This window comes from Grammomys surdaster, unplaced genomic scaffold (assembly GCF_004785775.1).
Source record: "Grammomys surdaster isolate TR1022 unplaced genomic scaffold, NIH_TR_1.0 200, whole genome shotgun sequence".
NCBI lineage: Eukaryota > Metazoa > Chordata > Mammalia > Rodentia > Muridae > Grammomys > Grammomys surdaster.
Window position 1 is genome coordinate 1764385 of NW_021604645.1, and position 12179 is coordinate 1776563.

Genomic DNA, 12179 nt, shown 5'->3' on the forward strand with positions numbered 1-12179 from the left:
ATTCTTTAGCCTTCAAAGAAACAAAATAAAATTTAAAAGTTTTAAATGTATACAAAATTTGAGTAGCACTATGTAGCCCAGGCTGGCTTTGAACTTACAATCCCACCTCAGCCTCCTTAATGCTAGAATTAGAGGTGTGTGCCAACATACCAGGATTAAATCTTCACTTTTTAATTCAGTAAAGTTTAAGCCTTTATAGAAACCAAAAATTAAGAATTTTAAGTTGTTAATCTTTTTGAAGGACTAAAGTTAAATAATTTTGAAACCCTATTAACCTCTGAACTCTGTAGCCTTTTCAAAAGATTACATAGTTTGCTTTCTAAATGCAAGAGTAAAAGTGAAAATCATGAAAGTCAGAAAACAAGTTGATTGTCAGTAGTCTCAGTTTGTACCATCTCCAGCCCATGCCAATGCTCAGACACATAGAAGAAAACGAATCATGCTATTTCTAAGTTCATGATAAGGAATTCTTTGAAAACATGATGAAAGAAACTCCATGATTTCACATTTAGACTTGAGAGTCCTACTAGGCACCAACAAAGGTGTTTTTTATTTTTATTTTTTACAGCATACTGCTTTGTATACCACAGCAGTCTCTTAAAGTTTGTTGAACTCCAAGCGGTCAGTTTATTTGAAACATCAACCTGTCCATATGTCAGACATGTAAAATTGGAGATATACATTTAAAAAAATTTGATAGATAAATGTTCTTGTTTGGAGATTACATGAGAGCCTAAAATTTAAGGATACAATGGGAAACTTTGATTGGTATCATTGCCTAACTGGATTCTCCACTTGAAACTTAATCAACACAGCGTTGAGTTTAAAATTTCACTAATGTAGCATTATTTTCTCAGTAGTTATCACTTGTGAAAATGATTCTCACTTGACATAAAGTAGAGAAAAAAAAACAAACCCACATCTAATTGGAAAAGATTAGGGCCCTTCTTTATACCTTTGCATTAATAATTAATGAAAAACTAACTAAACCTAATGAAGGCACTATTGTAAACAGCAATGCATACCTTATGTGCACCCTCACCTCAAAAAAAATTTGCCCCTAGGAACTAAGAATTATACTATGGCCCTTTTCAAAAAGTAAACTAAAAGAATCTTATCATTAAGAAGAGAACTGAATTACGGACCCTAAATATATACTGACAAAATAAACTACTTGTCATTAGTACTTTGAAATTTCCCAAACTATAAATGCAGTAGTCTTTGAAAAGCCTACTTAATCACCATAAAGTTAAAGTAGCTAAGACATTTACCAGTGGTTCTTAAATGAGAATGTACATGAGAATAATCTGGCATTAGTTAAAACACAGTGCTGCTCCAAATCCACACTGCCTGTGGGTCTGGAATGGGGCCCAAACACAATTCTAAGGTCTTTTAGGGTGATACTGAAAGCTGCAGATGCAGGGGCTACTTTCTGAGAACCACTGGCCTAAATCATTAATGGTACATCGGCACAACCCTAACCAAAATTTTGGTCAAGACGTATGTAAACTAATGAAGAGAGAATAATGCTTCGAAAGAACACTGATTGATTCACCCTATTACATCAGAACATCAACATCTGCTTCATGGTCTTCCTCAGTCACTTTCAAGGAGAGCACCTCTTCATTAAGGAAGAGCCCACTGAGCCTCTCCTTCCGCGCCTGCCTCTGCTCCTTCAGCTGCCTCTTGCGGAAGGCCTTCTGCTGTAGTTTTCGCTGCTTGGATCGCTTCTGTTAAAGAGACAGAGGAAAGGTCAGAGGTCAGTAAAGTTTAGACATTGCTGTATGCAGCCCTGGGTTGGTGGATCTAATTCTCTACTTTCGAAATTTTAACTTGTTCAAATTTCTCTACAGAGTGATTCTCATACCAATAAGTAAGCCATTGGCTTAAATGTTTTTTTTAAAAAAAAAAGTCTTAAGATTCTATTTTTAGGGCATTAGACTAGTGACTCTTTTGGCTAGGAAGGGCTGATAATTGGTTATTTGGGATAGCTATAGATAACAAGATACCCTGAAAAAAATGTATTTTTAAATAGAATTATGTGTACTGGTATTAACATAGCAAAAATAAAACACTAGGACACAAAACTGAATATAAAATGCAGAAAACATTGCCTAAATCCCTAATGCTTATGCTTTCAAGGTACATTTTACCCCAGAGAACTAAAAGATTTTCTGGTGGCTGTGAAAAAATCATTCCTTCATAATATTAGGCAACTGCTATCTGAAAAGCCTGTTAGGAACCCAGTAGATATTCAATCCTCATCACTGGTAAACCAAAAGGGAACTGCCACATGGACAGTGAAATTCCTTGGCAACTAATAAGGATGCCTTTGTTTCTTCCATTTTGACACAAACAAAACAAAAAATAAACAAACAAAATGAAGCAAAATGGGGGAGGAATCATTGTGTATCTTCTGATCACTAATGGGCTCCCAAAGAGATTCTCCTTTTATCTTTAAATTGATCTAGTCTGTGCCACTGCAAGGAACATACTCCCATGCTAAGCCACATAACTATTCCATGTACACTTTGACTTTCTTTTACAAGTGCTCAACAGTAAGTTTCAACTATGGAAGAAGAGAAAAGAATTATGGAAAGCCTTATAGTTTTTGATTAGTCAAAAAACAATTAAGGTTGAAACATCAAGAAAACTCTAAAAATACACACACACACACACACACACACACACACACACACACCTACACTAAAGACCTACACAACAGTTTTAGGATCTAATAAATAGAAGTTTAAGCAAAGGAGTATTGATGCTAATATTGAAAGGTAAAGTTTCATATTAATTAGATATTTTACTTTTGAATCCCGAATCCGCTCTGCTGCACTTGCAGATAGGTTGCTGTCACTGTGTGCTCGACTCATGTTGGCACTGGAGTTTGAAGCAGAATTTCCAACACTGGACCCACTGCTACTTGCAGAACTGACCATGCTGGCACTGCTGCTGCTGGCACTGGCGCTGGTACCGCTCACTCCACTGGTGCTTGCACAGCTAAAGTTGCTTCTCTTCCAGGCCTCCCTTGTAGGCCGCTGACGAAGGCTATGCTCCTTGATATAGTTTCTGACCTTGGGACACACAGGCAAGCACTGGTGAGTATTGTACCTTGATATTCTACCCTCAAGATACTATGTCCAAAGTGCTTTAAATGTATAAGAGATATCTAAATATAGAAATAAATACCAAGTCAGGTACATTAATTCTGCCCAGTCTGAGCTTAATATTAGATTCAAGGCCAGTCTGGGCTATAGACTGAGACTTTGAAAACAATACCCAAAAGATGAGCAGAGGGAAACAGTATGAAAGAAGGGAAGGGAAGAAAGGAAAAACTAAAAAATTAGCAGTATTCAAAACTCTGGCAAGCACATAGACCTATATTTCAAAATTATAAAATATTATGTAGCAAATGCTACTGGCTTTCAGAATTTGAATTTTAAGAACACTAAAATGAAAACAACAAAAATAAAACAGATGTGGTTATACATTTTCAAACGTTTCCACTAAAGATTTAAGGAAATTTATGACTCTGTCTCTGATGAGTGTGCGTTTCCCCCTTAATTTTAGTGAGGGGCACAATGGTACCTGATTTCAAATGTACTACATCAACTTTCCATACTGGAGAAAACCAGCTGAAAAGTGGAAAAATATTCCTGTTGTGAGAAATGAGGGACTTTTCACCAGTGCTAAACATAAGACAGCAAAAAGAAAGAATGTAAAACATTTCTGTTAGTGCATGTACCAAAGCAGAGGTGTAGTAAAAATGATCAGAAATGTATATCTCAAAGCACCTGCCCAGGCTTAGTTATTCTATCAGTGTGACTCTTGTTGAGTAGGACTTGGGAGTTTCCTGTAGGATTTCATGTACTCTAGGCTGGCCTTGAAGTCCCTAACTAGTCAAGGAACTTCTCACCCTTCCAGCTCTGCATTCCAAGTGCTAGGATTACAGGTGTCTGTTACCACTCCAGGTTGTAGTTAGTACTTTGAGTCTGACAATTCATCTGTTTTAAACTGAGCACAAACTCTGGACTTTAGTCCAAGCCAACCTTTAAATGGTAAAATAAGTTTCAAGATCTAGATAACTAAAAGCAAAGTCTAGATCTTCACTGATCAGAACAGTATTACTATTTCAGACACATAAAACATCTTGAAACCATATATTCTCAAATACTATTGTCATTTTTTTTTTTTGGCAGTAGTAGGGGTTGAATTCATGGCTCTGTGCTTGCTACAGTGGACCACTGAGCTACAAATTTTAGCATCATTTTCTTTCTAATGTTACATTTCACAGCAGTGATTCTTGATAGCCTATGAGTATACATATGATTACATAAGCCTACGCTTTATAAGCTGTGGGTGTCTTCAGTAGATCAACTATATTTACTTTACATACCTGCTTCAGTTTTTCATCTGTGAGACAGTTAAGTTCAATAATAAACTCACTGTCTGTAGGGGAGATCTGAGCAGAAGGATCAATGATTTTAATAATGTCCAGTTGCTCCCGAAGGCCCATCTCAGTACTGACTTTACGGCTCAGATACTCAATATATTCCACCTATGTGAGGAAGTACAACAGACAATGTCAGTGTGAAAACCTAACCTTTGCTATGTGAATTGTGACACGTTTTAGACCTTCGAAGAATTGTTTTGCCCGAGGCCCCAATAAAGAATTAACCATTGTCTAAACAAGAAAGCTGACTGTTACTTAGGATCATTGCTAAGATGTCATAATTTCACTTGTTTCCTGGAAAAAAAGTTGGAAGCTCAATTTTAGACTTATTAACCAATTCACATAATCCACTGGCTACAAAGAGGTAATAAAGGGGGCCTCAACATCCTCCCTACATGTAAGTTCTTTTCCACATAAACTTTTAATTAAGAATGTCAACATCCAAGACTGTCACATATTTACCTGCTCATCATTTGTCATTGCACTCCAAGCAAGCTCATCTAGATTCCGGTGCTTGTTTTTCTTTTTAGAAACCAGGCAAGGTGAACTTGGAATACTGGGTATGACATCAGAAAGTACATCGCTTCCACTGGCAATGTCACTGCCTGGTAACTTATAAAAGGAAGAAAGACTGAGGTTACGAAAATTAAACATGGCAAACTGCATTTTAAATATGTTAACACATTTTATACATCAATTAAAAGTTACTTTAGCCAGGCATAGTTGGTGCACATGTAATACTCAGGAAGTAGAGTGAGGATGACCAGTAGTCTAAGGACAACCAGAGCAAAATAACCAGCCTCAGGTCACCCTCAGTTATAGAAGGTTGCGTGTTAAAAATAAAACACAAGACTAAGCATAAATAAATATATAATCAGAGGATCTTTCATGTAAGAGTAATACTGAGATATCCAAATCCTGCTGGGAGAGAGCTGGTCTCCCAGCAGTGCTGACACACCTGTGAGCACAGGTAAGACCACCACTTCTGCTACAAGGGTCCAGCCTGGAGCCCTCACGGCACAGAAACCAAGGAGCAACCTGAGACAGCATCCTTCCAGTTTCCGTCTGTGCCCCGAGCTGATCCTGTACCACAGCTCTCCTTATCCAAATCCCACCAGGAGTGAGCTGGTCTCTCAGGAATGCTGACACACCCAAGTGCACAGGTAAGACCACCAATTCTGCTCAAATTCCTGGCACAAGAGGAACCCACACAAAGCTATCAGGACACAGGAACCAAGGAACAGCCCGGGGCAGGATCCTTCCTGTTTCCGTCTGCGCCCGGAGATGATCCCGTCACAGCTCGCCACACCCAAATTCCTCCCATAGAGAACTGGTCTCCCAGGAGCAAGACTGGGACAAGCAACAGTCAGAAAACAGCAGGACCAACTGATATCAGAGATAACCAGAAGGCAAGAGGCAAGGGCAAGAATATAAGCAACAGAAACCAAGGCTACTTGGTATCATTAGAACACTTCTGCCACTACAGCAAGCCTTGGATATCCCATCACACCGGAAAAGCAAAACTCTGAGTTAAAATCACATTTCATGATAATGACGATAGAGGACTTTAAGAAGGACATAATTAACTCCCTTAAAGAAATACAGGAGAACAGAGGTAAACAGGTAGAGGCCCTTAAGGAGGAAACACAAAAATCCCTTAACGAATTACAGGAAAACACAACCAAACAGGTGAAGGAATTGAATCAAACCATCCAGGATCTAAAAATGGAAGTAGAAACAATAAAGAAATCTCAAAGGGAGACTACCCTGGAGATAGAAAACCTAGGAAAGAGATCAGGAGTCATAGATGCAAGCATCATCAACAGAATACAAGAGATGGAAGAGAAAATTTCAGGTGCAGAAGATACCATGGAAAATACTGACACAACTGTCAAAGAAAATGCAAAACACAAAAATCTCCTAACTCAAAACATCCAGGAAATCCAGGACACAATGAGAAGACCAAACCTAAGGATAATAGGTATAGATGAAAGTGAAGATTCCCAACTTAAAGGGCCAGTAAATGTCTTCAACAAAATTAAAGAGGTAAACTTCCCTAACCTAAAGAAAGAGATGTCCATGAACATACAAGAAGCCTACAGAACCCCAAATAGGCCAGACGAGAAAAGAAATTCCTCCCATCACATAATAATCAAAACATCAAATGCACAAAACAAAGAAAAAATACTAAAAGCAGTAAGGAAAAAAGGTCAAGTAACATATAAAGGCAGACCTATCAGAATTACACCGGATTTCTCACCAGAGACTGTAAAGCCAGAAGATCCTGGACAGATGTCATACAGATCCTAAGAGAACACAAATGCCAGCACAGGCTACTATACCCAGCAAAACTCTCAATTATCATAGATGGAGAAACTAAGATATTCCATGACAAAACCAAATTTACACAATATCTTCCCATAAACCCAGCACTACAAAGGATAATAGATGAAAAACTCCAACATAAGGAGGGAAACTATACCCTAGAAAAAGCAAGAAAGTAATCTTTCAACAAACCCAAAAGAAGATAGCCACACAAACCTAATTCCACTTCTAACAACAAAAATAAGAGGAAGCAACAATCACTTTTCCTTAATATCTCTTAACATCAATGGACTCAGTTTCCCAATAAAAAGACATAGACAACAGACTAGATAAATAAACAGGACCCAGTATTTTTCTGCATACAGGAAATGCATCTCAGTGACAAAGACAGACACTACCTCATAGTCTAGTAGTTCCTTAGAAAGTTGAACATAGTACTACCTGAGGACCCAGCTATACCACTCCTAGGCATACACCCAGAAGATGCTCTAACATGTAATAAGGACACATGTTCCACTATGTTTATAGCAGCCATATTTATAGTAGCCAGAAGATGGAAAAAACCCAGATGTCCCTCATCAGAGGACTGGATTCAGAAAATGTGGTACATTTACACAACGGAGTACTACTCAGCTATTAAAAACAATGACTTCATGAAATTTGCATGCAAATGGATGGAACTAGAAAATATCCTGAGTGAGGTAACCCAATCACAAAAGAACACAGATGGTATGCTTTCACTGCTAAGTGGATATTAGGCAAAGAGTGTGGAATACCCATGATACAACTCAGGACCACATGAAGCTCAAGAGGAAGAAAGATCAAAGAGTGGATGCTTCAGTCCTACTTAGAAGGGGGAACAAAATAATCAAGCAGATGGTGGGAGGGACTTGGCAGGAAGAGGGGAAAAAAGAGGAGAAAAATCAAGTATGGGAGGAGATGTACAAAGGGTCAGAAAATTGAACAGAGAGGTGTGTAACAATAGGGGATGGAGAAACGGAGGTAGCAACCAGAAAGTCCTAGATGGTAGGAAAGCAAGAGGGTCCCAGGATTCCACAGGGATGACATTAGCTGAAATACCCCACAAAGGGGAGGGAGAACCTGTAGAGACCATATCATGTAGAGACCATGCATGAAAATGAACTTTCTAAAAAGCATGAATCATAACTAAGAATTACTAAATTGCTACTCTAAGTTTTAATAATCACTAAGGTTTTTAATTTATAGCCACAGTATTATCAGGCCATAGAACACGAATTAAGCAGGAGTTAGGGATCTCTATCACAGCAGACCTGAATGATCTGCCACTTACTGATCAGTAAGTAAGAGTCAGTAAGAGACCCTTTCTCAAAGGGTAAGGTGGATGGTATTCCCAAGTATAACACCTGAGATTAGCCTCTGAATTCTACATGCATGTGCACATACGTGCGCGCGCGCGCGCACACACACACACACACACACACATACAAATGCACATTGAAATTAGCATGAACACACACAAACAAATACCTATACTTGGGCTTGAGAGACCTGAGTTCCATTCTTAGCATCTACATGATGGTTTGCAACCATCTGGAACTCCAGTTCCAGGGGATCTGATGCTCTGACTTGTGTGGCCACCAAACATTCACATGGTAAACAGATTTACATGCAAAACATTCATAAACATAAACTAAAAAAATCTAAAAATATAAAATACCTATACTTTCAAAAGTTAAGAAAATTTTCTTTTAATATCTGGAGACTCTTTGGGGGGTAAAGCTATAGGACATGCACTTAATTTCACCTTTGGTTTTCTTTGTTGTGAGAGATAAGGTAGTATAAAAAAAAGTAATAAATAGTAGTTTTTGTAATTTTTTAGGGGGAAGTTAAAAACAGCCTAGAATTAATTGATTGATTGATTTTTTTGTAGATAAAATATCACGCTATGTGTACAGCAATGTGGAGCTCTCAATATATAGCCCAGGCAGTCTTGTCCCTCCTGCCTCACCCTCTGCAGGTATAGAGAAGTGGCACCATACCTGGCGATCTTATGAGTCAGATTCTTGAGCAAAAAAAAAAAAAAAAAGCGGTTGATGTCACCAACTTCAAAGGAGACTCAGAAGCTTAGAAAACACAAGTGACACTTGGTAAAATGCACTGTCTTTTTCCATTCTTTGTCATGGTTTCTGATCACTAAAAAGGTAGTAAAAGACCCTAAAGAACGCTAAAATTGACCCTAAAGAATGCTAAATTGATTGGCTTATTTTTTCTTAACAAGGCAGTATTCAATGACATTGAAGGCTTAATAGAATTTTCACTTCTAGCAGACTAGAAGTAAAATAGAGGCAGGAGAGCAGGTCAGCTAGCTCTGGGGCTTTGTGTTCCAGAAACTTGACTGACCACAAGGTGGATGATATGGTTGAATAAGATTGAGTTCTTATGAACAGGATGTTTCCCACATGCTATGATCATTTCTTGAACCCTGTTATACCTGTCATAGGCTGAATTGTATATGCTGAATAATGGCTTGGGACTTTACGTTGTATTGTCTGCTGGATTTTTCCAGAGACCCCCCCACTCTCTGGTTTGTGATTTTTTCCTTTAAATATCCTACACTCCCCTAGCTAGGGGTTGAGCTTCTCTACCCCTGCGTGGGTTACGAGACTCGACCTCAGAGCACTGATTGAAATATACCTCTTGCTGATTGCAACAAGGATCGGTGTCTTGTGAGTCATTGGGTGGTTGTGATCTCTTGTGGCTTAAGTGGGGGGTCTCCCCTCCCCGAAGGCCTTTCATTTGGTGCGTTGGCCAGGAAATTGCTACCACCCTAGTCTCCAAGAACCCACTTGGAGGTAGGATTTCACTTGTTTTGTTCTGTCATTGTGGGCCTGTCTGCTTGTCTGATTGCTCAGTTTCTGAAAAGTGCACTTTCAGTTTACAGCCATTCCTTTCGCAAAGAAATGAAAGGAGTGGTCGGCAGATGTGCTGGGAGGATCACTGGTCAGGGAAGCCTGGGTGACTCCTGTCTGGAGGCTGAGGAAGGTACCATGGTCCTGGCAGAGTGGAGGACCTCAGTAGATTTCTGGCTGTCTTTTTTTTCTGGAGTGGTGCTGACATTCGCGATTGAGACGAGGTTTTATTTGTTATTTTGTGTGTGTGTTTATTTTGTCTGTGTTTTGTGCTATTCATGAACATGGGACAAACCGTAACAACTCCTTTGAGTTTGACTCTGGACCATTGGACTAATGTATGAACTAAAGCTCATGACTTGTCAGTTGAGGTTAAGAAAGGACCGTGGCAGACTTTTTGCGCTTCTGAATGACCCAAGTTTGAGGTAGGATGGCCACCAGAAGGCACTTTTAACCCGACTATCATTCTTGAAGTTAAAGCTGTTATTTTACAGAGAAGACACCCTGACCAGCAGCCCTACATCACTGTCTGGCAAGACCTGGTCCAGAATCCCCCTTCATGGGTAAGCCATGAATTCAGAGACGTAAGCCAGGCTCCCAAGTCCTGGCTCTCCGAGAGTCAGAATGTAAACTGAAACCAACACCTGCACCCGAGTGTAAGCCTTCGGCCCCTCCAGCTCCTCCTAAGATTTATCCTGACATATAGACATATATGACATATAGACAGGCAGACACGATAAATAAGAAAGAAAGAAGTAAAGAAAATCAGCGCTGAGGATGTGGACAATAACAGAACTAGAAGCACTCCTGTGGCATGTAGGAATAGACACAAAAGTGACAGAATTTAATGAAATAAAGAATGAACAAAGACGGAACTGAACATAAAGTTTTTGTTGTAATCTCACAGACACTCTGATATGCATAAACAGGAAAAATGGGTGAGAAAGTTTTGAAGAAAGAAAATAATTTATAAATTGTTTAGGAACATTCATTGCTCTCTACTTACTGACTCCTCATGCAAGAGTAGCCTCCTTGAGATTCTGTTTCTAGGACTTACACAACATAATGGACTATACACCAAAATATAAAAATAAACTCTTAAGAAAAAAAGAGCTATTTGGTAACCAAATGGTTACCAAGGAGTCAAATATTAAGACTATTGGAAAATAATTCATGATCACATAAGCCACCCAGGATGGTATATTCACGTTTTCAAGTGTTAATCAAGTCTAGCTTAACACCCTCATTCCCACAAATAATGGTATCCAAAGAAATCCATATGAGTAGTGACCAAATTCAAAATTGAACACAAGTGCAATGTTTTCAAATATGCCAGGTAATCTGGCCTTTAATGTAGTATGAAATAAGGTTGCAATCTGGATACAGACAGCAGGAAAATGGAGTGTGTGCCAATATTCTTTGAATAGACAACAGTCATTATTCACTATGCTATAAGACATGCCACAAATGCTCATGAACTTTGTCTATGGAACCACTATAATTTGAAGTAACACCACAGATCAAGGACTCAACATCAGATAAAGGTGAAAATGCTAAGTAGTCAATTGAACATAAGGGGCTACAATAGCAGTTATACAGCCCAATTAATTGTATTAGCTCCTATATATTAGCCAGCAAGTTCCCACTTTACAATTAATAGAGTATTTCAGAATAAAAAAGTGCTTAATGAGTCCTATCCTATATTTTTTTGTAGACTGTATTCAATATCTTTCTACCATAATCAGTAGCTGTGACACATGGACAGAATTAAATCAAACCTCTGTCATATTTTCTGCAAGAGACAGCAGAATTCTGTGAGTAACCTTCATTTCCACAAGAGCTGATGTGTAATTTCAGATTGCACTTTTAGATTTAAAGTGTGACAGCAGAATTATTCACTCTGTGCATTCTCTAAGCTTTCCTGGTCAACAACAGAGATGATTTCTCAAAGTATGACTCGTCAAATTGAACTTTCCAAAGAATAGATGAATCACTTATGTTACCAAAACATTTGCACCAAAACATTTGCTCAAAAGTTTAAATAGATGCAGATTTTTCAGCCTGACAGATGTTTAACCTCTAGGCACAATGATTTTGCTCTGTTAATCCTAACAATAATTTGCAAGCATCATCTTGCATGATTTTCTTAATATTAGTTGATACTTAATAATAATTAACGTTGATTAACAATATCTCACAATGATAAGGAAACATTTCCTAACAATGTTAAATATCAGTGGGAATAGATTACCTATACTCCAACATAACTAGTAAATCTGGCTGTAGAGATGGCTTAGCAACTAAGAGTCCTTGCTGCTCTTACAAGTGGATTTCTGAGAAAAAAAAATAGTAGCTACTCTAAAAGGCAAGATCTTAATCTCTGGATGAAGTAGCATCTTAGCATTTGCAGTGATTTAGTGATTAAATGCATAAGTAATAAATCAGGAAACACTTCTCTCTTGGAGAACATTTCATAGTATTTTCTCATTTGACATATAAAACCT

General features: G+C 38.4%; 1 protein-coding gene across 1 annotated transcript in view; it reads right to left on the reverse strand.

Annotated features, from left to right (window-relative positions):
- Positions 1-521: 521 nt before the first annotated feature.
- The window catches only part of Fam199x (family with sequence similarity 199, X-linked), a 31022-nt gene continuing 19364 nt past the window's right edge, over positions 522-12179 (reverse strand). Inside the window, exons 3-6 of the mRNA XM_028770322.1 lie at positions 4922-5071; positions 4403-4564; positions 2814-3080; positions 522-1730 (exon numbers count right to left, since the gene is read on the reverse strand). Coding sequence (XP_028626155.1) covers positions 1560-1730; positions 2814-3080; positions 4403-4564; positions 4922-5071 — 750 coding nt within the window. The 3' untranslated portion in view covers positions 522-1559. The remainder of the gene's footprint in view (positions 1731-2813; positions 3081-4402; positions 4565-4921; positions 5072-12179) is intronic.